The sequence below is a fragment of the Physeter macrocephalus genome, chromosome 9, assembly GCF_002837175.3.
Source record: "Physeter macrocephalus isolate SW-GA chromosome 9, ASM283717v5, whole genome shotgun sequence".
Taxonomy (NCBI): Eukaryota; Metazoa; Chordata; class Mammalia; order Artiodactyla; family Physeteridae; genus Physeter; species Physeter macrocephalus.
In genome coordinates this window covers 95,802,273-95,829,534 of record NC_041222.1, presented here as the reverse complement: position 1 = coordinate 95,829,534, position 27,262 = coordinate 95,802,273, and the positions used below count along the sequence as shown (strand labels likewise).

The 27,262-nt window shown below is 38.8% G+C and overlaps 1 protein-coding gene across 5 annotated transcripts in view; it reads right to left on the bottom strand.

Annotated features, from left to right (window-relative positions):
• Positions 1–2,352: 2,352 nt before the first annotated feature.
• CDCA2 (cell division cycle associated 2) overlaps positions 2,353–27,262 on the bottom strand; it is a 53,151-nt gene continuing 28,241 nt past the window's right edge. For 3 of the 5 annotated variants that reach the window (XM_007120243.4, XM_007120246.4, XM_055087331.1), the window contains 5 exons: positions 23,745–23,823; positions 22,715–22,806; positions 21,267–21,404; positions 9,290–9,461; positions 2,353–6,657 (listed from right to left, as the gene is read on the bottom strand). In XM_007120243.4, the coding sequence (XP_007120305.2) occupies positions 5,456–6,657; positions 9,290–9,461; positions 21,267–21,404; positions 22,715–22,806; positions 23,745–23,823 (1,683 nt within the window). In that variant the 3' untranslated portion in view covers positions 2,353–5,455. The remainder of the gene's footprint in view (positions 6,658–9,289; positions 9,462–21,266; positions 21,405–22,714; positions 22,807–23,744; positions 23,824–27,262) is intronic. The other 2 variants (XM_007120244.4, XM_007120245.4) reach the window with 2 other exon arrangements.

Here is a 27,262-nt window from a genome sequence, read left to right as displayed (position 1 = left end):
GAACCCGTGTCCCCTGCCTCGGCAGGCGGACGCGCAACCACTGCGCCACCAGGAAAGCCCCACAATCTCTAGTTTTGAATCCATGCTTCATCCGGATGTATTCATAGGTTAGAATATAATGGGAAGAAAAATACTTAAAAATATGTACGAGATGAAGCCAACTTAACACTGCCTAGTCTCAGTAAATAATAAGGAAAAGACATTTGGAATAGAATGTTGCTTTGGGATCCCCATTTCTCTAAAACTCCTACAAGTGCACTCTGTTCAAGCATCACTTCTTCCAGAAAGAAACAAAACAAACTTACCTGATCTGAAGTTGGTGCCACCTTGAGGGCGGAGCGGTCCAGGGCATTCCTTCATAATCATACCCTGTATTGTAATTCTGTACTACCCACCCCCCCAACCCTTTAGAGAAAATTGAGCATCTTTAAGGCAGTGATCACATTCAGAAATTAATGCCTGGCACATGTACTAATGAATCTACGATCTGCTCACCTGGGATGACCTGGTGCAGGGAAGTTTTCCCATGTTAAGAAATAATTCTCAAATGCTAAGGCTACTTTCCAAGTAAGGATAGTGACAATTTTTATACTAAACCAAACTATAATAAAAAATCTTAATTTACCAGAAGAATTGAATCAGACTTATCAGACAATTTAATTTTTAGCAAACAACTTTGTACCTTAATTCAACTCATTTCATTTTCTTACTGGTATATATTACACAGTGGTCAAGAGGAGAATTCTTTCTCAATGACTAAATCTTAGCGTCTCAGGGTGACAATTTTAAATTATGAACTGTAGCAAACCCATTTATATGAGAAGATTGGGCTGAGTGTGTAGGTACCCCAAGAAAGTTGGTTTCCTGCCCATATTTCTGATAGCTTATTATTACTGACTTTTTGCCCTAAATGATAATGCATGTCTGGGTGTAACTGTAGGCTCCACATAGAATTGGTTGGTCAATCTTTTGCTTCTACTGGACTCCTCCTTCACAAAAATAACTTTAAACAAAAACTATGACACAGATTCACAGTAAAGGGGAAGACAAGCTTTCTTAGAGTAATCAAGATGGTGTGATGCTGGTTTAAGAACAGACATAGAGATCAATAGAACAGAATCAAGTCCAGAAATAGACCTACACATATAAGGTCAACTGATTTCAACAGAGGTGCCACTGTAATTCAATAAGGAATGCAAAATCTTTTCAACAAATGGTGTTGAATGACTTCCACTAAAAAACCCAAAACAACTTCATCTCATACATTGTACAAAACTTAACTCAAAGTGGATCTAACACCTGAGAGCTAAAACTCTAAAACTTCTAGAAGAAATTCAGGAGAAAATCTTTGTACCCTAGAGTTAGTCAAAGATTTCTTAGGACACAGAAGTATGATCCATTAAAAAAAAATGGATAAATTAGACTACATCAAAATTAAAATCTGCTTTTCAAAGGACACGCTAGGAAAAAACACAAGCCACAGACTGGGAAAAAATATTTGCAAGATACATATCCAATAAAGGACTATATCCAAATATACACAGAACTTTTTCATCTCAAAAACAAGACAACATTATCAACAAAAGGAAACACAGGCAAGAGGTTTAAATGGATGCTTCAATAAAGAGGATATAAGAATGGCAAATAAGCACAGGAAAAAAAAGATGTTCAACATCATTAGTCATTAGGGAAATACACACCAAAATCACAATGAGATACCACTGCACACCTATAGAATGCCTACGAGGAACAAGGCTGATGACACCTTGTGATGATGAAATCGTGGAGCAACTGAAACAATATGTTGCAGGTGAGGATGCAAACCGGTGCAGCTGCTATGGAAAAGCTTGGCAGTTTCTTAAAAACTTAAACATACCCCAGCCATACGTCCCAGGAATCCCACTTCTACGTATTTACCCAAGATAAAGGAAAACATGTGCCTATGAAAAAGATCCATATGTGAATGTTTATAGCAGCTTTATTTATAATAGCCAAAAAATAGAAACAACCCAAATATCCATCAATTGGTGAATGGATAAACTGTTGACACATCCATAAAATGGAATACTACTTAGCAACAAACAGGAACCAATTACTTATACAACATGGATGAACTTCAAAAGCATTATGCGAAGTTTAAAAAGGCAGACACAAAAGGATACCCACTGTATGATTCCATTTATATGACACTCTGGAAAAGGCAAGACTATAAGCATAGAACTCAGATGAGTGATTGTGAGGGGCTGGGGTTGGGGGAGAGGGACTGACTGCAAAGAGGCAGGAGGAAACTTCTTTCCGGGTGATGAGGATGTTCTATTCCTTGATGGGGGCGGCGGGGGGGGAGGGGTGGGGGTCGGTCATGGTTACATGACGGCGTGAATTTGCCAAAATTCAAACTGCTAGGCTTAAAAGGGTAAACGTTACTGTAGGTGAATGACACCTCAATAAACCTGACTTTAAAAAGGAAAAGGAAAACAACAGCTCTTTCAATACAAAGCACAAATCAGGCATTATTAAGTATTTCCTCCTTGTTATGCTAGGTCTACAGCTGAAGTCTCCGCGTTGGGGGGTGGAGGCAGTCAGTGAGAGAAAATGGAAGCAACGTGTTTGCCAGGTCAGATCCAGAGAAAAGAACCGAATAACCATTTAATTTTAATTTCAAGGAATTTATCTTACATCGTCACGCAGGCCCAGTGCGGCATAATTTTCAATTACAAAAAACTGGAGGCAACTAGCGTCCATCAGTAGGGAGATGGCTAACTACATTATAGATATCCAAATTATATCATTCTATGCAGGGGTTAAAAAGACTGCAATGGCACCAGGGCTCTCCAAAATGGTATTATGTTGAATAAAAATTTTAACTTGCAAAATGGAACACAGAGCGATCCCATTAGAAAACAACAAAACCTATGTTTACACAGGCAAAGGGTCTGGAAGAGGTTTGCCTGCTGTTACTGGTGTTGGCACCTAGAAAGGTGGGGAGAGAAAGGTGTAGCTGCAGGATGCTTGCATTAGGTGGTGGGAAGACACTTTTTCATTATGCACAGTTCTCTACTTTTTTCAATAGACACATAGGACTTTTGCAATAAAAATGAGTGAAAAATAAAAGTTAAGGGGAAGCACCCGTAGCAACAGTGAAGAGCTGCCCTGGTTTAAGGTAGTGTACAGAGGATGAGAACTTCAGATGTCATGCTGCCATCTTCTGGAACAAGCAAGAATCTATGGGAGCAGGAAAAGATAAAAGTAGAAGCCATTCTAAGGCAAAATGTCAAGGGTTTCTGCGGTAGAAAAGATAAGGTAAATTTTTGATTTAGCCATTAATGAAAAGAAACAGTTAAAAACACATAAGCATGATGACATACAGAAATCATTAACTTTTCACAAATTTTTATGATACAAATGAGATGGTGGATAAAACTACCTCCAAGTTGTTTTGATTTCTCAAGACTTCTTTTTAGGAAAACAGCCCATTTGTTGTTTACAGATAGCAACAAAATATTCATAGTGAAATATTTTAAAACGAATAGAACTTGTAAAGTGTTTATCTTTCTAACTGCAGATACCTGAAAAAGAACAATTTTACATTTGAAAACCAAGCCAAAAAAATCACAACCAAAAAAATCACAGACCAAAATGTCTCCTTCATCCTCACTAGCACTTTTTGGGAAATAAAACAAAGCACGTGAAATTCTGAAAATTCAAATATAATTGAGAACATATATCATACAGTAAAAATGGTAGAAAATAACAGTAATTTTAACCTTCCTATGAACAAACAACAAAAAATTTTTAAAAAACAAAACCCTCTAACATTGTATGTTTCTGAAAGTTTTTTTTTAATGACCCAAACCAAAAAGCTTCATAAGTTTTTTTTTTTTTTTTTTGGTTTGTTTTCAGTGGTAGACATTTGCCAACCGTACCAAACTATAAATGGGGGGAAAAGCCCATAAATAATTTACGTGTGAAGATAAAAGAATTTTTGAAACAATCCACCCTTTAGCAGGAGAAATTGGGGATCACTTTGAGTGTTAATGTAAAATACATTAGTCTTTAGCAGCAGGAGTTCCAGACCTATTGGTGCCAAGAAGGTAACAAATAGTCTCTATCTAAGGCAGGGGAAATGGGCGCCCAGCAGGAGCTTTCTTCCCTGTTGTGTTATTTATAGAGAGCCCTATTTGTTAACATGTTTCTGCTATCACAGGAGTAGGAGACTTTAATGATTTAAAGGATTTCAAAGACAATTGTTTAATGATACAATGATTTACTTGCATTCACAAATTCTAAAAATATGGCAACTTAGATTTTCAAACTGCTGTCACCAAAATTGTGATAGGATATACTGCTGAAGCTTAACTGGACGAAGCAAAACAAGTACTAGTTCTTGGTATGGTGAAATAAAAAGTCAGAAAGGCTGGAAAATGCCATGTTAAAAAAGAAATCAGCAAACTACCACCATGCTTCATGTTAGTAAACCAATTTTTTAGGGTCTTTTAAGTGAGTTTCTGGATTTTTTTTTTTTTTAATGGAAAACCATGAATTCAATCCCAAATTACCTGTGACTAATCTGAATGATCTGGGAGATGAGTCTTCAACTAGACTGCTTACATTTTCACCAAAAACCAAACCCCTACTTCCTACCCCACAAAGCATACAAGAGTGTTGTTTGAAGGTCAAAATGCTTTCATGTTAGTTATTTCTAAATTATATATTCACTTTATAATGACAGATTTGCAATATTCTGGTTATTGAAAGAATTTTCTAAAATCCCATGTTTAAGATTTGATTTTAATCTATTAAAATAAAATTTTTATTTGAGACAAAGTAAATTATTAAAGCTTCTCTTAACTTTAACCCAAAGGGAAAAAAACAAATTTTATCATTTCCATCTTTCCTAATTGTTAAAATTTTTAACCAGTTTTTTTTTGGGCAATCTTTTAAAATAAAAACATACCTCACCCCAATTTCTTTAACAGTTTCAACCTTATTATTACCTTCAATTTTCATAAAGTTACATTAATTCTATCAATTTGTTAAAGAACAAAACAAAACGCTCTTCTCATCCAGATATAACAAGTCAATTCTAAACGATGCTTTTTTTTTTTTTTTTACAACAGAAACTCTAAACCTTCAGTGGTAAATATGTACTAACATGAAATAAAACTTAAGAGACCTGCTGTTAGGTCTAAAAGCAATCCTTTTTAAAAGAATACCAATAAAGCCTTTATCATTTGGGGGGAGAACATGTTTAATACAACGCTTTCCGTTTGAAAGATGGAGAAATTCACTTATTTCTACTTAAAAGTAGGTTCTACTCAAATAATTTTATTTGAAACTTGTAAAACACTGAGGTTGAACAAAGGATGGGAACTGAGATGAAAGAATCTTTCAGGCATGAATGGTTGGTTACCTTCTCTCTTGCCAAAACGTTCTTCAGGGCATGTCAGTTACTGCTTTAGTTCTCTGATATGTCCGATTCTCTCGAAGTCACTTGGAGAGCTTCCTTCTGGTTGAGAAAGGTTGTTCTTTTGTAGCCTCTCGACTGGGTGGTATTTTTAGGACCTCCAAGTGTAGATGTACAAAAGCTCTTCCTTCTCCTCCCGGGTAAACTGGCAGCAGCAGCAGCAAAGCCCTCACTGTTTTCTTCACCTGATGTGGAGGGCAGAACACTAGGTTTTTGCCTGGAGGACCCCTTCTCAAATCTTCTGCCGTCAAAGGTACCTATTGTTCTCCTCTTGGTTCTTTGGGAAATGCCGGAAGCGGGAGGCAATGGAAGTGAAATCCACACAAGCCCTTCACTTTCCAAACCTTTTTGTAGCCTTGTGCTGCGCCTTACTTTGGTTTCACTCTTTGCTCTCTGAAAGGTTTGCTCAATGGAGTCAGATAAATCTTTATACAGTTGGGAATTTTCTGAACTAATTTCTACAGAGCTGCCCACACTGTAGGAAGGTTTGGGATTCTCGATTTTTTCCAAATGTAAACTTTGCCCATCAGAACAAGCCATGGACTGTCTTCTGTATTTCCTTTCTCTGTAACTCACACCACGACTACTTGCTATGGAGTTTCTTCCCAAATCCTCACCTTGACTTTTACTTTCTTTCATGTGGTCAATTAAGACATCTTCTGAACAATCACATTCTTTTTGTGAGTCGGGCATTAAATGCTTGGTCTGCAGTTTTCCTTCCGAAACGACTAAGAAGTCATCCTGGTTTTCACATTTGATGTTTATATCTTCTGAGATTTTAAAGATTTGAAAGAGGTTTTCCATATTTTGACCAGCAGCAGAAAGTTCTTGGGACTGCATGGTAAAATCAGGTTTTGGATTGTCTGATACGATGGGTGTTTCAGGCACAGAAGGACCAGAAATATGGCTGTTTTCATTCTCAGTCCCAGTTTTTAGTTCGTTTTCACTTTCCAACTTACTTGCTGCTTTTGGAATATTTTTTTCCTCAGTTTCTAGAGTACTTGCATTTGAAGCTTGCTCAAAAGTAGCATTAATAAGCGAAGAGGAACTTTTCATGTCAGAGCTGCAGAACTCAGACACATCATGTTTATTACAGCCTCGAATCACCTGCCAATCCTCTGGGGTCTGAGGCAAAATATTATTTCTCTTCGGAAGCTTCACTTCTTCAAGTTCATCATTTGAGTTGAAATCATCTATGGGCATGTAAATAAGTTTAGATCGAATTAAAAAGTAACAGTGGAAATAAACTTGCACAAATCAAACAGGTGTCAAATTGTATTCTGTGTGTCAAGCTTTCAAAAAAATCGCAAGACCTACAAATGCTACCCTGTACTTGTCCCCGTCTGTCATCGTTCTTTCTCTTTCAGTTCTTCCTCACCCCACAGGTTAAGAAAATATGTACTTGATGCATGAATTAATAAAGCACATAACCTGAGACCATGGAAATGAGAACTGTCTCTGAAATTGCTTCCTCTATTCTAATGTGCTTCCCATTCTACAAGGTCAATTAGCATGAGGCAGACACACTTCTATCTCCCGGAAAAATGAATTACTGAAAATCGGCAACATCATGCTTCGGAAACTCTTCCATCAATGTTCCGCCTTGAAATAGAAGAGAGAAAACTTGGAATTCTGGGGGATTTGAGGACTTAGCTAAAAGGGCACTTCTGAAGACACTCAAGTCTTATGCCCAGTGTTTAAAAAATTAACATTAAACTGCACCAAACTCTCAAATAGAGCCCCAGTTGTTTCAATATTCTAGAAATCTCTCCCGTTCCATGCCAATCTCTGAATATAATTCACCCTCCAGGAAGACACTCCATGTGGGCCCTGCCATGTGTTTCTGGCACACGGTGTCACATCACAGGTGAAAAACACATCATCGAGGTTTTAAAGTCACATAACACAGCCTAAGTGAATCTAGGCTTTATGAGTTCTAAATCTCAGTACTATTAGAAGCCATCTCTCTGGTTATCTCACATAATAAAGTTTTTAATTGGTCAGTCAAAGGAGTATAAAAAAAGTTTTAAACATAATAAAAACTGAAAGATAAAACATAAGCTGAGCCAAAAATCTACAAAAAACGTTTCAGTGTGAAAAGGTATATATACATCCGGGATTTGGGTACTTACAATCATGTTGCAGAAAGCTAGAGATTAACACAGGGCAGGGGCCCTTGGTATCAACCAACCAATATGTCAACTGGGCTCTTTATACAACTTTAAAAATTGATATTTCTGTATTTTTCATGAAATTAACATACTAGAAAAGGAAGGTAGGGGAAAGGGATGGAGGGAGGAAGAGAGAGAAATAGAGAGGAAAGAAGGGAGAGAGAGAGAGAGAACGGCTTTAGACCCTCATAGCAGGTGAAACCACTGGTTACTGATAAAAAGTGCTTCATGTTTTTTTTTGTTTTGTTTTTTTTTTTTTCGGTACGCGGGCCTCTCACTGCTGTGGCCTCTCCCGTTGCGGAGCGCTCCGCGGCATGTGGGATCTTCCCGGACCAGGGCACGAACCCGCGTCCCCTGCATCGGCAGGCGGACTCTCAACCACTGCGCCACCAGGGAAGCCCCGCTTCATGTATTTTTGAAAAGAAATTCTCTAATAAGACGCAAGATGGAAAATATACACTAACAGTCATTGTTCAAGTATCTCTGGAAAAAAGGAAACTGTTAGGAACTACGGATATAACGAAAATAAGTCTCAAGGGAGAGGCAACTTGCAAGGGAGAGAGGTGGACAGATCATTATAAACCAGGTGGTAAAGGTGTAAGGTGAACAGTTTTCCTGGAAAGGCAGCCAGCATGGCTGAATCCTAAAGGCTAAGCAGCATCAAGCCAGATTTAAAACAGGTGGGGTGGCCGACGTCCTGTCCCACGATGTAGCACAGAAAGAGGCTAGGGCAGGACAGCTCCGCCTCTGCTGGTGCCCCGGGCCCGGAGGAATATGTCTATGTGGGGTGGCTGTGTGTTTGTTTAAACTTCTGGGCTTTCCTGAAATAACAAGTAGGCAGAGGCCAAGATTCTATAATGGCATGTACCATATTCGTCCTTGAATCTGATAGATCCTACATGCTATGCTGCAAATGGGACGCAGGCTATAAATATGTGGTGATTGACAAAGGCAGCTATCTTAAGAATGATTACATACAAAATTCACACATGAAATGAACACATTCTCCAGCTTTTCAGCATGATTTAGTCAATTTAAACTCAAGCATTACCAACCAGATGCAACTCCAATCCAATTTTTATCTAATCAGGATACCAACAGACTTAATCTTCCTTTTAAACAAAATTTTCCAAGTAATCAAGTTCAATTTATAAATGTTATTTCTAGAAGATGCTGAGCAGTGCCAACTCTACTGAAACATCAGAGGGCAAGGATTTTTTGTTTTAATTTTTATTCTTAATCCATAGAAGATATACCTATTACTGAGCCATCACCTTGTTGACTTTTAGTGATGGATTACAACACCAAACAATTCATTTTACTTTACCAAAACACTTTAAAAAGCAAAAAGAAACAGGGTGAAAGGAAATTCTTTCCCCTAAAATTATATGTAATATTTTGTGCCTGAGTTTTTCTTGGGGGAGGATCCAGAGCGTCCAACAGGCTCTGAAAAGGGTCTAGGTGACCTGAAAGTTACAAACCCACGGCTTCTTTAACTTAAAATTCTTGTGGGAATAGAAGGGAAAGTTGCTATTTTAAATTTACGTACTCTTTACACAATGAATGGGAAGAAAGGAAAAAAAGAGAGTGAAACAGCAACAAAGAGGGAGGAGAGAAGAGATACAAAATCGACAACAGGAAAAGGACAGGCTACCTGAACACATCCTCCAGATGCTTGGAACCAGCGGCATCTCAGATACCTCGGGCAGCTCAGGAATAGGGCTCAGGAGCGGCTTCTTAGACGCAATGTCTCTTTCCCCATATAAAGACTTCTGAACACTTTTTTTCTTTCCCTTTGCTTTCTTCCTTCTGCAACTTTTTAAAACCTGAGAAAATGTATTAAAACACTGTAATTGAGAAAGATGTAGCGCCATGTACAATGTTGACTCAAACTAAGTTTTACAAAAAAACCTTAAAGACTAGTTATTCCATTCAAAATTGTAGGAATCTCAGTCAGGGCTAAAGGCCTAGGTAGCTTACACAAAGTCAAGTAAAATATGAAACAGAACTCAATTTACTAATTGTAGAGTAATGGTCTATATTTCCACAAAGCATCTGCCAAAATAAGTTCTGGATAAGTGAAAAATAGGTGAAATGTTGTAGAACTGGACAGAGTTAAGACATGAGGAATTCGTAACTAGGATGTGGTTACGATGACTCAGGATTAACCTAGAATGAGTTATCTACTGGAAACTATGGGAGACTGTTTTCTGTTCCTAGATCTGGATGAAGAAACCATAGGTGTGTACATAAAATTTGAAGATAACACAAAGCTGCTTCAAACAACAGGTGATCTAATCAAGATGAAAATGACTAGGTCAAAATAAGATGGAGTTTAATAAGCACAAGTAGAAGATGAGGGACAGAGGTTTGGTAATAACTGATGGAAAACGTAGGTTTCTATAAAAATTAAAACTGTTTTAATAACATCTGGAATGCAGTATTCAATTCAATTCTGACTGCATGTCAGTAACTGAGCACTCATGTTCTATGTTAAAAGAAGTTTCCTATGGAGAAGTCTTGAGGGAAACTCAAACACTGTATTGAAATAATAGGTTGTTATGAGCAAAAATGAAATATATTCAACGTCACAATACTGGAAAGAACCAGATTTTAGGTCAACATAAGGAACACACTGTTAACAATTATAGCTTCTGGAAAATGGCATCCATTCAAAGATTTACTGAGAAACTGCTATGTGCAGGTAATAATTTGCTAGGTATGAGATATAAAAACAAACAGGAAGTGGTCTTTAGGGAACTCTTGGTCTAACTTTATTTTATTTTTTATTTTTTGGTCTAACTTTAATACATACAGACCAGGACAGGCTCTACACAGATTGAGAAAACGGAGACCTGGCCTATAGGAGGTTTTCAAGACAGGCTCCACAGGAAATGGAATGTCTAGGCCAAGTCTTTCAACAAGTGAGAATTGTTTCGGGTGAGGATGGGAGTGGCACAGAAGGGCTTTTCAAAGGAAAGAGAACGGCATATGGAACAGGTCTAAGGGAGGCGGCACAGAGCAAAGGGGGAACTGCAATTAGCGGTACGTGGTCAGTGAACCCACAGAGAAGTGGCAGAAGAGGCCAACGAAGCAAGCAGGGCCCTTCTTTGCAGTGAGTATGAGCCTGACAGCCACGAGGGTTCACCACATGGTGATTTAGAGAGTGACATCTGAGTCTGCATATAAGAAAGATCGTTTGGGTGACAGCACAGAAACTAATGGTGCGGAAGATATTCAAGAGCACAGAAGTGGCACAAAACTTAAGTTCCTTGAGATATTTATAGATATCCTGTAAAAACAAAACAAGAAAAAACATTCCATGGAAAAATAATTTTAGAACTGTGCAAGATAAATGTTCCTCTTAGTGATTTACAACATACACTTAACGTTAAACCCTCTAAGAAGTCCTCGGTATAAATAACCTCTATATATGTTAGAAAAATGCTGGGTTAAATATTTTTCCACGAAACATTTTTTTCGGGGAACATCTGCTGACTTCCAAGAAACAGTTGGGAAAAAAACAGCATGGACAATGGAAATGGAAGCAAAGAGAAAAATCTTGACTTGGGCTCCAAGATGAATTGCAAGAGAGAAACATTTGGCTTCGTGTTAGTCACCTTCGGCTCAAATCCTGACCCTGCCGCTGTACAGCTTTATCTTAGGCAAGTTACCTCACCTCTCTGTACCTCATTCTTCTCATCTGCGAAATGGGAACCACAAAAGCACGTATCACAGAAAGTTGTGGTATTAAATATGTTAATATGTGTGAAATGGGTAAAGTATGGCTTGATTCTTGGTAGGGCTATGTGTTAGCTATTTTTTCTTTTAAATTCCTTCTTACTGTTTTGAGTATTGATACGGAGAAAAATTTTTTTTTTTTTTTTTTTGGTACACGGGCCTCTCACTGCTGTGGCCTCTCCCGTTGCGGAGCACAGGCTCCGGACGCGCAGGCTCAGCGGCCATGGCTCACGGGCCCAGCCGCTCCGCGGCACGTGGGATCTTCCCGGACCGGGGCACGAACCCGTGTCCCCTGCCTCGGCAGGCGGACTCTCAACCACTGCGCCACCAGGGAAGCCCAGAGAAAAATATTTTTAATACTAAATTATGCTCTTAGTATTACTGTGTGACCCAGGCCCTAGTAGGTTGGTTAATATACTATGATCAATGTCATCAGGCTATAACCTCCAGAACAGTTTCTGATTCATAGCCCAGGTAAATCCCCTTTTAGCAGGATTTTGGAAACCTCTGTTTACATTAACTGCAGAAGTACCTGCAACAGTGCCTGGCGCTTAGTGGCTTCTCAACAAACATACATGAACAAATGAATGAATGATTGTGAAAGAAAAGGTACAGTTAAACTTCATAAAATTTGCTAACCATGATGAAAGACTAATATTATTTTTTCATGGTCATGGGCCAGGAGGACACCACCCAAAAAGAAAAGAGTAAAGATGAAAGCACCTGTGGTCTGTCATGAAAATTTATCTAGCAACGCTCATCTTATCCACGAGAAGGTTTCATCTGCAAAGGCTAGAACCTTATCATCCGTATTGGAGTAAAATTTGAATTTACTCCAATACAAAAAGCCTTACTTAGACTGTAATAAACAAGAGAAGCCACATGTGATTGGAATCCTCAGGGAGCCCCGTGATCTAGAAATAATGAGACTGGTTTATGATTTGGAGGTGACAAAGGACAACTGAAGATATTATACCTAAAAGGATTCTATTTACTCCCAAATCACAAGTATTTCTTCTCAGACAGTGGAGGAGGTCATGCAACAGAAGTAAATGCTTACTTCTCGTGTTATTTGCACAATTAAGTCAAACTGTTTTCTGAGAGTAGCTTTAAAATTATTTTAAAATAATTCATGTACATGGCAACACATCAAATTGAACAGGAAAGCTTCTAGTGAAAAGCAAACATTTCCCTGTCCCTGCCATTCACTTATTTAATGGTCCATTTTTAGTTCTTGTGGCTGGCTCCATCTCTCTAAATAAGGGGCTGAGATTGCTGTAGTTTTTTTTTTTTTAGTATATATATAAACTTATTTATTTTTGGCTGCATTGGGTCTTCGTTGCTGCGCGTGGGCTTTTTCTAGCTGCGGCGAGTGGGGGCTATTCTTCGTTGCGGTGCGCGGGCTTCTCATTGCAGTGGCTTCTCTTGCCGTGGAGCACAGGCTCTAGGCGCGCAGGCTTCAGTAGTTGTGGCTCACGGTCTCCAGAGCGCAGGCTCAGTAGTTGTGGCGCACGGGCTCAGCTGCTCCGCGGCATATGGGATCTTCCCAGACCAGGGCTCGAACCCGTGTCTCCTGCACTGGCAGGCGGATTCCCAACCAATGCGTCACCAGGGAAGGCCCAGATTGCTGTATTTTTAATGTTTAATAATGGAAAATTTCCAACACCCAAAAAATAGAGAGAATAGTATCTTGAACCCCACGTACCCAACAATTAGCCTTTATAATTACTAACACATGGAAATCATGATTCATTTATAACCCCCTTACCTCAGATTATTTTAAAGCAAATCCCAGACATTACATCATCTCATCTGAAGATCCTACAGTACCTCTAAGAGATAAGGACTTTTTTTTTTTTTCCCACCAAAAAAATGAAACATTTTATTACCTGGCATTGTATTTTATTGTTGATTTTTTTCCTCTTTTACAATGGAGTTTTCTTTCTTTTCCAGCTTTGAGATATAATTGACATATAACAGCATGTAAGTTTAAGGTATACAAGGTAATGACTTGAGATATATATATATATATATATATATATATATATAGTGAAATGATTACTTTTTTCTTTTTATAACAATGACAAATACTAGTCAGCAATAAAGGAACTACTGATACACACAAATATGGGCAAATCTCCAGAGAATGATGCTGAGTGAAAAAGGCCAGTCCCAAAAGGTTACACAGTGTGTGATTCCACTTACAAAATATTCTCGAAATGACAAAATGAAAGAAATGGAGCACAGATTAGTGGTTGCCACGGGTTAAGGTAGGGGGTGACAGTGAGAAGTGGACACAGCTGCAGACCAGAAGAGATCTTTGCAGCACTGGAAATGTCCTGCATCTCGACTGTATTTTGATATTGTACTACTGTGATACTGTATAATGGTTTTACAAGATGTCACCATTGTGGGGAGCTGGGCAAAGGGTGTCTGGGATCTTTCTAATTCTTCTTGCAATAGCATGCATCTCGAAAACGATCTCAAAATAAAAATTTAGATGCAAAAAAAAAAAACAATGATAGGCAGTTTTCCCTAATATTTCCTCAGAGTTCAAACTTCTCTAATTGGTCCCTAATTGTCTTTTTACAATTGTTCAAATCAGGATCCCAACAAGGTCCCCCCCACACATGCCATTTGGTTGATGAATTTCCTTTGATCTATGGCTCCTTCCCCCCCCCGCCCCCCCCCCGTTATTTGGTGAATGTTCTGAGGCATTTATCCTGTAGTAGCTGCGAAGCTCTGGATTTGGGTAACTGCAATCATGTGTGTTTTTATGTTCCTCCACCCCTGGTATTTCCTATCCACTGGTCATTAGATCCAGGCTTGATTCAATTCAGCTTCCATGCTTGTTGGAAAGAGCATCTCATGGAAGGTTATCGACGTCCTCATTGCATCAGGAGGCTCATATTCTCTCCTTGTGTGGTGTTATGAATGGCCAGTGCTCTCAGGTGTCCAGTCCCATCCATCCATTACCTTTGGCTTCCCCATTGGCCTCTACCTAACATCCAACAGCTTTTGTGAACAGGTCTTTTTGATTAGTGAAATTTCTTCGATAAAGAATTTTCCCTTATCAGTTATTCGTTTACTTGAAATAGAGCTCAAATTTTATTTTCCACTTTCCAAGAAAAACAAAAACCCTGAAAATAAAAGAGTTGATGCCCTAGACAGCTTCTAAGGTGGCCTTTAAGTTTTGCTGTTAGTTTTTAATTATGAGGAAATTGTTTTTTCATATTTGATTCCAGTGTTTTTTAATCCATTGCAATCGCTATCTCTGATGGTCACACTGTCCTATCTTTGGTCAGCGGAAGCCCCTTTGAAATGATTTTTTGTCCTTTAAGGTGGCTTCCTTACTTGCACACTGGTCCAGATCTGGCTCATTTTCCACATTTGCCGTTGTAAATCTGAAAGCAGCCATTTCACTAAGGTAACGCTGATCCCTTTCAGTTGAAATGGTAGAGATGGTGACATAGGTACAAAGGATGCTCATTGCTTCTATGCCTTACCAACAGACAGAGCTAGAAAATTATTTTAAATGGGTAAAAGCACGTGTTCATGATATTTCCAATTCAAATTTAGCCTAACAAGGTTTTGAATTTGATTTCAATTTTATGTTGTCTCTAGTGAAGAGTCTTGATTCCTAATGACAGTAAAAAAAACAACCCCACAAAGCCCTGCTTATTTGCTTCATTCTAGATTGAATTCTTCTATCAGCGAGTATTTCATAACTGTTTAAACTTTTTGTGCAGTTATTTTTGTCCTTAGGATACATCCCATTTGGACTTTTCAAACTTCTGATTTGAAAAAACTCTTTATGAGGTTAAGCTGCCGACTTGGTATAGTTACATGTTTCATTTTGTTTTCAATTTTTTTAAATTGAGCTATAATTGTTCCATAGTCACGCAGAACATTTACACAGTTCAAAGTCAAAAGTAAAAAACACATTCAAGGAAATCTAGCCTTCATTCCTTCCTGTTCCCCCCTCTCTCTTCTCCCGACAGGTAACCAGGTTTTATTTTGTCTTTGGCCTATTCTCCCACCTTTTTTTTGTAGTTGTTTAAGACTATATATATGTGTATTGATATATACATTTTTTAAATGCTCCCTACTTCCTTAGATAAAAGGTAACATATGAGTTTGCCATATTAGCTGCCATAACAAAACACCAAAGGCTGGGTGGCATAAACAATATTAATTTATCTTCTCACAATTCTGGAGGCAGTAAGTCCAAGACGGAGGCACCGACAGGGTTGGTCCCCCCTGAGGCCTCTCCCATGCGCAAACAGATGGCCACTCTCCTGCTGCCTCTTCTCCATCTGTGCCCCCGTGGCGTCACCCTTTGTGTCCAAATTCCCTCTTACAAGGACACCAATCAGATTGGATTGGGGCTAGGAACCACGTAAGGGCCTCATTTATTAACCTAATCACCTCCGAAGAGGCCCTATCTCCAAACACAGTCACATTCTGAGATACTGGGGTGGCGGCTTCAACGTACGCATTCTGAGAGAACACAATTTATCCCACACCAGGTAGCTTACAACTTGTTTTCTTTCACTTAACAGTAAATACATCCTAGCATCACTGCATAGTGGTTTGGATCGTTTCTCCGCTATTTTCTACATCTACAAAAGACTCATTTTGTGAACACACCAGTTTATTCAACCAGTCTCGTGGACATCTGATGGACATTTGGTTTGTTAATCTTTTACATTACAGAGTGTTGCAATAACTAACTTTGTACATATGCCTTTTTGTATTTTTGTCATTAGATCTTTGTGATAGATTCCTAGAAATGGGATTGCTGGGTCAGAGGGTAAATGAAAATATTTAATTTGGCTTGATATTGCCAAATTGCCCTCCACAGAGATTCACACTACCAGAAAATGTACAAGCGGGCCTATCTCTCCCCAGCCTCGCCAGCAAAGTATGCTGTCAAACTTTTGGATTTTTGCTAATCAAAAATGGTAAGAAACGGTATCTCAATGCATGTTAGACACGCAGTTCTCTTATGATGAGTGAGTCTGAACATGTTTTCCATGTTTAAGGGCCCTTTCATTTCAATTTTGTGAACAAAAATCTCTTGGAGATTTTGATACGAATTGCAAAAACTTTTCCCCAAGTTTGTCCTTTTGTCTTTTAAATTTTCTTACAGAGCTTTTTCCCCATGCATGCTCCATGCCGTTTGGGTCAAATGGAGCAAAATTTACCAATCTTTGACCTCACTGTTTCTGATTTTTGAGTCATATTTTGTAAACTTTTTCCATTTCTAGGTTATAAAGGAATTCATGCTTATGAATTCTACTGCTACTTCCAAGTTAGCAATTTTATTTTCAAAACTTTTCCAGCTTTATTAAGGTATGATTGACAAATAAAAATTGTATTTATTTAGGTTTCACAGGACTTAAGGTGCACATGATTTAATATATGTATACATTATAAAATGATTATCACAGTCAAGTTAATAAACACATCCATCACCTCACATAGTGACCGGTTACTATTTGTGTGTGTGTGTGTGTGTGTGTGTGTGTGTGTGGTGAGAACACTTAGGATCTACTCCCTTAGCACATTTCAGCCTACGATACAGTACAGATCTCTGCTGCCTCCTTACCATAAACCATGAGGCTATCGCTTACTTAAACTAAACCTTCCTCTTCCCTATGTTAGTTTTGCTGCTTCTCTTGGTTACCTTTGAATTTACATTTCTATTTCTTTTTAAGAACTTAAAAAAAGTATATCTTGAACCCCTAATTTGCAAGATGATGATTTTTAAAACAGCCATAGTGCTTACTTACTTACCAGGCATTGTTTTAAGCATTTTATATGTATTAAAGCTCATTTAATATTTCCAGTAAGCTTATAGAATAAGTACCATTGCTACCTCCATTTTAAAACCAATAGAGAAATGAAGAATCCTGCCCACCATTTTACTGCTGGAAGTGGCCAAACTAGGATTTAGACAGGGTGTCCGGCTCCAGTGCCTGAACTTTTTAAACCACCATACTATTAGTTGTTAATACCCTCGCCTTTCACCTTTTACATTATTAGGTCCCTGTAAACATTTTTCACTGCTCTGCCAAGGACAGAGCTCTGATTCCTTCTCTTTCCTCTGGCGCCTCCTGTAGATTATTCCTAATACTACAAAATATCCTTTTCCTTACACCCCATTGTTACTTGAAATCACAATTACTCAAGTTTGCTTCATATTCGCTCCAAAACTCTTGCATTCAGACTTTTCTTTGGAATGGTACAGAATGACCTTTCTCTCTTTTTTTTTTTTAAATTAATTTATTTGGCTGTGTCGGGTCTTAGTTGCAGCACGCGGGAGCTTCGTTGCCGCGTGCAGGATCTTTAGTTGCAGCATTCAAACTCTTAGTTGCACCACGTGGGATCTAGTTCCCTGACCAGGGATTGAACCCGGGCCCCCTGCATTGGGAGCGTGGAGTCTTAGCCACTGGACCACCAGGGAAGTCCCTCTTTTTCTTCTCCTATGGCACAACTTACATTTGCTCAATCATAGGTCTTCTTGTTTTTCCCTCCAGAGACCTCCTCCCTGGAGCACCCTTCTCTTGCTCAAATTTGGCCTGATTGCTCTTCTAGGCTGACTGAACAGTTATAATCAGAGATTTCCATGGCACTCCTCTCCTGTGCTATTAGACCCACTGTGTCCTGGATTCTCAAGCTTACTTCCTCATTTTGCTAGAGTATCTCCCTCTAGTAATATTAAAAAACAAAACCACCGGGCTTCCCTGGTGGCGCAGTGGTTGCGCGTCCGCCTGCCGATGCAGGGGAACCGGGTTCGCGCCCCTGTCTGGGAGGATCCCACATGCCGCGGAGCGGCTGGGCCCGTGAGCCATGGCCGCTGGTCCTGCGTGTCCGGAGCCTGTGCTCTGCAACGGGAGAGGCCACAACAGAGGGAGGCCCGCATACCACAAAAAAAAAAAACAAAAACCCACCAAAAAACACCTGTCTTGAGTGTCTTCCACAGTAATTGAATTTGCCTGGATACAGAATATTGGGCTTAAATTAAGTTTCTTTCAAAACTTTAAATGTCCTGTTGAAATCTCTTTCAGCATTCAGACTGATGTTAAACTTGATACCACTCCGATCCTTGATTCCTGGTAGGAAAAGTCCACTGTTCTCATTACCCTTATTGTTCAGTTTCACACTGCCATGCCGAAGTTGTGGTCTTTTCTCCTGGTCCTAGGCATTCAGTAGGACCTTTTAACTTGAAGACTCTTTTCTTCAGCTCTGGGAAACCCTCCCTTTTATTCTGATAACTTCTTCCATTCCATTTTCTCACTCTGAGACTCCAATGAAGTCTCCTAGATTGGTCTTCCATGTCTGTTCTTACTAGTCTGTCGTTCTCTTGTCCTCCCTTAACTTTCCTTAACTTTATTCTCTAGTCCAACTACCAAGTTTTATAAATTTTTACAAATCTTTCTTTCTCTGCTCTTTTTTCATAGCATCCCCCGCTTCTTAGTTTTCTGCAGATAATATTTTCTGATATCTGAGTATATCAGAATATTTACTTTCATGAAGTTTCTTTCCATTTTCTGAACAACCTTTCTCTCTGGGGGTCAGTTTTTCAAACTTACTAACATTGGTCTTTGATGCTCTTGGTTCTACTCAGTTATCTGACTCTTACTTAAGAAGATACTGGCTAAACTGGGAATGGGTTTCCTCTGCTTTCCAGCTCAGCCTCTTTCTTGCATGGAAATTCTACCAGGAACTCCGTGCAACGCAGAGCAAGGCAGATGAAGAGGGTCAACTGCAGGCTTTGCTTTAGGGAAACGAGCTGGCTGTCCAGACTGTGGGACCTTCCAAATGCCAGAATGAGAACATTCAGGTGACAACCCCTGTTCTGAGCTTCAGGATGGGAGAGGGAGTGGGGGGCAAACCGGCGCAAATGGTTTCACATACAGGACGACTTCAATTAATCCGATTCCACTACCACTTCTCACTCTCAGCACCACTGGACCGGCCAATACTGGGCCCAGAGTTCCTCGGGATTCCCATAAGCAGGCTGGCTCTCCCTCCCTCCCAGCACATTCTGGGCTGTAAATCTTTCCCCCTCTTTTATCTGTCAACCCGCTCCCATCTGCTTGTCTTCCAGAAATTCACTGAAGGCTGTTGTCGGTTGCTGAATATCCCTCCTCACTCCCTTCCTCTTCTCATCGCTATTCTAAGCCTATTCCTTCTATTACATCAATTATTTTGGCTCAGTGGGGTCCTGGGAGGGGTTGGGGCAAAACTTAATGGTCAACCCTTCTTGAACTTTCTGGCTATTAGTTTCATGTGAAGCAGTAGGTGGACCTTCTTTGTAACAGTGTTTTGTAGACAGTAGGAAGGAACCCAGTCTCTAATGCCATGATCTAAGATGTATGTATATTTTCAACTGATGTGTATTTTTTTTCAGCAAGAGGATCTTTCAAAGGAGTGTGTGACCTAAAGAAGAAACTGAACCAGGACAACATCCAGTTTCTTCCGACTCTACTGACTTGCAGATGTTTGTGCAGTGTTTAAACCAAGTGAGGCAACACTTTTTGGTTCATGGATCAGGAGGGAAATTTGCTGTTTTGGGTGGGTGTGTGCTGGGGTGAAATGGATAAGTTTGATTTTGGAAATGTTGAGTTTTGAGATGTTTGCAGGGTGATTTAAGAAAAGATGTCTAGTAGGTAGTTGAACCTATGTTAACAGATGGGAAAGATTTGGGAGTTGTCAACCGCGCTGCATATGAAACCACCCAGAAAATAAAGCCATTTCAAAAGACAAAGAGTAGAACTCTGGGTAACATAAACATTTAAGAATGGGCAGAAGAAAACAAACCTTTAACAGAGACCACATAGGACAATTCTCAGTTATGTCACATGCTGCGAACAAGACCTCTAAGGATGCACTGGATTTTAGTCACTAGGCTATTAAATGCTTTGGAAAAATAATGAAAGTGAAGTGGCAAACTGGTGGCGAATGAGGCCCGACTTCTAATAGTATCTGGAACAGTGACTCTGTAGCAGCCTCTGTGGGTCTCTCCAGCAACAGTGTCGGACGGGAAAGGGGATAATGGTGCATTAATCCAGGGTGGGAGCGGAATGAAAGGGATGAAGGCCCAAGATTATAGGCAAGAGTGTTGAAAGCAGCTGAAGACAGCTTAGGATGAACAAGGAAACACAGGAAGTTAAAGGATCTCTGAAAGCTGAAGAGTTAATACTAGAAGAGGCATGAGTAAGATGGCATGAGAACACTGGATGGATAGGAGGTTGGGGTCAGAGAGTGGGGGGACATACAAATGTGTATTATTAAAACTGGGAAGGTCTTGGATACCAACAAGCTGTAGGGTATGGCAGGGGAGGGTCCAGCTCAGTGAAGCGGAGGGCAACACCAGGATCTGGGTCAAGGTGCTAGATCTGCTATCCACAAGGAGGCAGTGACATCGTGCGCCAGCACAGTCCTCTGAGTGTGGAGGAAGACAGAGCTAGTTTCTAAATTCTTCCTGCAATACGGGGAGATCATCCAACCAGCCACCGGCAGTAGCAAAGTCAAACAAGAGGCAGATGGCACACGCATCCCTAAGAAATCAGAGGATTCCCCAAAGAGGGTGAGGTTAGATTAGAGCAGATTCAAAGATAAGAATCAATTCCACATCTGAGTGCCCATGATTCCCTGTGCTGGGTGTATGTAACCCAATGAAGAAAATGCAAAAATGGCCCTCGGGTAATTCATAATTGAGTATATAATCTCTTATGGCCCTTTTGATTCTATGATAAGATGATTTTAATACTCTTGGTCCAAGGCCAACTAGGAAAAATTTTGTTTCTGGGTTTTCCTAACCATACAACAAAGAAATGCACCACTTCTACTCTTTATTACATCTTTAAATACACACTCACCTGCTTCTTTCTAGGAAGTGCTCTGTCTACGCGCTTGCTTTCTTGAGACTTCCTCCTATTAATTTTCTTTTCATTACAAGGCTGAGCTTCTTTATTAAATAAGTTGCAAACACTCTCTTCTGAAAAACTGATCAACTGCTATAAAGAAAATTAAAAGCAGGGCTACCATAAAACACAGTCAGTTACATTTTCAAGAGTGTCTCTCACATTTCCCTTCCCTGCGGATTCTACCATTTTACATCCCATTTCCTCTTAATTCACAAATTCCATTAGAAGTATTTTAACCAAGTCACATTCAAAAGAGGGAAATAGTAATTACTGATTTCTGATCAAACATTGACCCAGAAGCATATGCACTCTGTCCAACTATTTTATGGAAGAGAAAAAAACAACTTAAGAATCGTTGTTTTAGGTGCAAACTATTATATATAGGATGGATAAACGAAAAGGTCCTACTGTATAGCACAGGCAACTATATTCAATATCCTGAGATCAACCATAATGGAAAAGAATATGAAAAAAATATACCTATGTATAACTGAAGCACTTTGCTGTACACTGTAAATCAACTATACGTCAATAAAATTTTTGAAAATAAAAAATAAAAAAGAATCATTGTCTTATTCATTCATCAAATATTTATTGAACATCTACAATGCAGCACCTAACTACTGATGGGTTATGGGGGGAAAAATCATGAACCGTCAGATTATCTAAGTTTGACTTCTGGGTTTATCATCAACAGTATCAGTGAAAAACAATATCAGTATGCTATATGTTTATGCACTGTGATGCTATAGATAAAAATCCAAGTTCATCTAATTTAATAAAATCGCAAAAGACATGCATTTGATGGGAGTTATGCTCACACTGAAAACAACTGAAGGTAGTTTTTGAAAAAGTTATATTTATGCCATTTTCTGACTGTTAATACATGCGACTCTAGAGAACAAACGTATGGACACCAGGGGGGGAAAGCCGGGAGGTAGTGCTGGAGGCGGGTGTGATGAATTGGGAGATTGGGATTGACATGTATACACTAATATGTATAAAATAGATAACTAATAAGAACCTGCTGTATAAAAAAATAAAATAAAATTTAAAAATTTTAAAAAAACACAACCACACGACTCTTCTCCACTTTGCACTTTGATACAACTCATAAAACCACACAGATCCCAAATAAACTTTCTAAACAGATTACCTTCCGCATGAACACACACTCTGAAAGCACCTTGTTTATTGTATTTTTCTTCTAACAGAATTAATTAAAATCAAATCAGGAAAACAGCATTACCCTGGCTTACATGATAGGTGGGATAAGGTATTTGTTCTTAACACATTGATTAAACCAAGATTTAACTGATAAATCATTTGATCATGAAAACAGAAAAAAATCTAGCGCAAGATTTAAAAACAGATACATTGTGCCAAATACAAACACTTACACTTCTTCTTCTGTTAGAGGTCCGCGTTGCTCTACCAACTTTACAGGAGGCTATTTTCTCGTGGTTATTTGAAGAGGCAAAGGTATCAGTGCCTGATGAGCAAGACACAGCAAAATTAGGGTAGCTAACAAAAAGTTGTAAGATCCATCATCTATTGGACACACTGGATGCTCTTTTGGATACCAATTTTGCTTTTAGTATCCTACCATATCTGAACATAAATATTACCAGGAGAAATAAATTTTGAGATTCAAAAACATTTTTAAAAACATGAAAATACTTTAATTTCACAAAGTTCAAAAAATTTTAATTTGATCACTTTGAACGGTATAAATAAAAGGCAGTATAACCTGTCAAAGAGCATAAGCTTTGGAAGATGACAGGCTATGCTTCCAATTTAGCTCTAACTTAACACTCCATGTCTTGGATTCTGTGCTAATGAGCTTGGCTTGTGTCCTAGAGCCAACAAGATGTGTTGGTGATCCATTAAAGGATTTCAACAAGGGGAGAAACATGAATAATGGTTCCACTGCAAGTGCTTTGCCATGACATTTGCTGGCCAAGTCCTGGTTTGTCAGGAAAGCACAGAGAGATCTTTGTTGCCTTGTCATGATCATAAAAAAAACTAGAGACCTCAGAAAGTACATATGCACAAAATGCCATGTTGATGTTGATGAACAATTTTGTGTAGTTAAAAATGACCCGTAGGATCCGTATCATTTCAATTGTGCAATCTGAAAAGGAGCCTACTGTCAATCCTTACGTGTTGAGAGGGCAACTCCACTACTTGCAGTGACTTGAAAAATGCAGCTACCCATCAGAGGAAGTTAAATGTGGGTGATTATAAAGTATGGACTTGGAATGGAAAGGGATGGACAAGAGACTTCTTGTAAGCTTTTCTACACGATTTGAGTTTTTGAAAAATCAAGTACGATCATAATAAAAATAAAAATTTTAAAATAAGGTGGTTTTCATATATACACATATTTAAAATGACATTTATGATTTTTAGATAAGCCAAAGTTACTACCTGAAAGAGTCTCACAGATTGAAGACTTACTAAGAGGACTGAGACCTGCAAATGATACCTGAAGAGGTTCTATGTTTTCCTAAACAAAGAAAAAAGTAGAAATTAGATATCTTTAAATCCAGTGGACATAGAAATAATGTGCCTCAAAGAAAATAATACGTATTTATTTTTGTAGGAGGAACTGTAATAAGCATAAAGATGGGAAATAAAAGATTAATCAAAAAAAGAGCAAAAACAAGATACTGGATATAAAAATAAACGTTTTATAATATTTACCAATCATATTTAAGGAAACCATGCTTACTAACTACAGCCCACCAATATAATAATAGGGCTTCCCTGGTGGCGCAGTGGTTGAGAGTCCGCCTGCTGATGCAGGGGACACGGGTTCGTGCCCCGGTCCGGGAAGATCCCACATGCCGTGGAGCGGCTGGGCCCGTGAGCCATGGCCGCTGAGCCTGCACGTCCGGAGCCTGTGCTCCGCAACGGGAGAGGCCACAAATTCATTAATAAACATAACCAAACATTACAGTATTATTCAGGAGAACTTAACGGTAAATATAAATGCAGATGTCAATCTTTTCTTTCCCACAGCCAGAATAATGGTAGCTGTTAATTTTTCATAGATAAAATCTGTCCGTTTTTTCTCACCAATTTGCTCAGAGTTTTTATCCGAAATGAATGCTGGATTTTGTCAAATGCTTTTTCTCCATCTGCTGAGATGACCATAGAGTTTTTCTGTTTTACTCTGTTAATATGGTGAACTCCACAGATTGTCTTTCAAATAAACCAACTTTGCATTTTGGGGGTAAAATCTCACTTGGTCATAATGTATTCTCTTTTTATGTGTTAGTATGCTTGTGAGGATACTAGACTGTAGTTTTCTTCTCTCATGTCTGATTATGGTATCAGGCTACTGCTGACATTGATGAATTGGGAAGCATTCCCAACTCAATTTGTTTGGAAGAATGTATGCAGAATTAGTATGGTATCTTCCTTAAATGTTTGGTAGAATTCATTAGTAAAATCATCTGCACATGCAGTTTTCTTTGTGGGAAGGTTTTAACTACAATTTAAATTTCCTTAGTTGACATAGGGCTAACGAGACCACCTATTTCTTCTTGAGTGAGATTGATAGCTTGTGTCTTTCAAGGAATGTAGCTTAAGTTGTTGAATTTATTGGCATAAAATAAAGTTGTTCATAATATTCTTTTATGATCTTTTTAGTATTATTAAGATATGTAATTATGTCACCTCCCTTATTCCTTATATTGCTAATGAGTATCCTCTCCTTCTGTCCTGAACAGTCTGATTAGAAGTCTACTATTATTTTCTGCAGCAAAACCTTCTGATTTCAATGATTTGTCTCTATTGTTTTCCTGTTTTCTATTTCATTGATTTTTACACTTATCTTTATTACTTCCTTTCCCCTTCTTAGTTTGGTTTCAATTTGCTTTTCTTTTTCTAGTTTCTTAAAGTGGAAGCTGAGATCATTAATTGGAGACCTCTATTATTTTCAAATACAGGCTTTTTAAAAAATTTTCCTCTAAGCACTGCTTTACCTGCATCCCATGCATCTTTTGTTACTTTATAGTGGCTTAGGGTTTACAGTACACATCTTTTAACTTATTCCACTTTGTTTATAGCCTAAGAACCCCTCCCAACCTTTATGCCATGTTAATTTGGTTGTATATTTTATTTACCTAGGTTATAAACCAAACAAAATATTGTTGTTACTCTTGCTTTGAATAATTATCCTTTATGGAGACTAATTAAAAAGAAGCCTGTTACATTTGCCCACACATTTAGCATTTTCAGTGCTCTTCATTCCTCTGTGTAGAAGCAAATTTTCATGCAGAACTATCTTCCTTTTGACTAAAGGGCTTCCTTTTCAACACTTCTAATGCTAACCTGTTATGGTAATGAATTATTTCAACTTTCGTTATGTCTGAAAAAGCCTTTATTTCCACCTTTTCTTTTGAAAGATGGTCTCACTGGATAGAGAATTCTAGTTTGACAGGTATTTTTGGTTTTTTGCTCCAACTAGTTAAATACATCTTTAAAAGATGTTGCTGCACTGTCTTCTGGCTCACTCGCATAGTTTCCAACCAGAAATCTGCTGCCTCTCTTACATTTGTTCTTCTTATGTCACGTGTCTTTTTCTCTCTAGCTCCTTTTAGGCCATTCATTGTTGACTTTAAGCTTTGTGTATTTTTCTTTATGTTTCTTGTGTTGGGAATGTGTTGAACTTTAGGATCAATGGGTTAATAATTCTATCAAATTTGGACATTTTTCAGCCATCATTTTGCAAATATTTTTTTCTTGTTCCTTCCAATCCCTCTTCTCCTTTGGGAACCCTAATCACAAGCACTTTATACCACCTGAAGTTGTCCCAGATCACAAATTGTCTGCTCATTCTTGTTCAGTCTTTTTCCTGTGTGTCATTGAGAATAATTTCTATTGCTACATCTTCAAATTCACTAATCTTTTCTCTTGCAGTCTCTAATATGCTATTAACCTCATCCAACATATTTTTATTCCTGGAGAATATAATGTACAGTTTGATTTGGGTCTTTTCTTTATCTTCCATGTTCTTACGAAGCCCAATCTTTTCTCACATTCTTGAACATATATGAAATATATTTAAAATAACTCTTTCAGTGTCTCTCTAGAAATTCTATCATATGTGTCATTTCTGGGTCTATTTCTATTGACTGATTTTTCTCCTCATTATGGGGCATCTTTTCCTACACAACTATTAATTTTTAATTGAATGCCAGACATTTTGAGTTTAACATTATTTGTTGCTAGATTGTTTTGTTTTGGTTTGGTGGGAAGGATAAAACCATTTTATTGAGGGCCTTCAGGGGAGGGTTGAAGGGCTGGGAGGACAATAAGATCTGATGCCTTGGCCTCCCTGGGATCTCCCCACCTTCACAGCTGCCAAAAGCAGTTTTGATATTCTTGAGGTTCATTATGCAATGCAGTTACATGGGTATAAGTTAGATCCTTTCAAGACTTGCTTTTAAGCTTTGCCAGGCTTTTAGTTTAATTCTGCTCCATTAATGAAGCAATACTCTTCTGAGTACCTGACACCCTCTGAATTACAAGGTTTTTCTACATGAGTTGGTGGGAACACAATTCCTGCCCTGTGTGAGCTCTAGGCATTTCCCTCTGCTCCATTTGGGCAGTTCCTCCCTGGCCGGGGGCAGTTTACTCACAAGGACGTGTTGACCAGTACTCAGCTGGAGACTTGACGAGACCCTTTGCAGATCTCCAGAGTTCTCTCTCTCTCTGCAGGTCTTTTCTCTCTGGTATTTTACCCTGTGAACTCCAGCCTCCTTCACTTTTCCAAACCCCAAATCCATCTCCTCAACTCATGGAGACTGCCAGGCTCCACCCAAGGTAACCCCTCCTGTGCTGCAGCCTGGAAATTCAGCCCAGGCAGTAAGATGGGGCTCTCGTAAGGCTTACCTCCTTTGTTACCCCCCTCAGAGATTACTGTCTGTGCTTCCAGA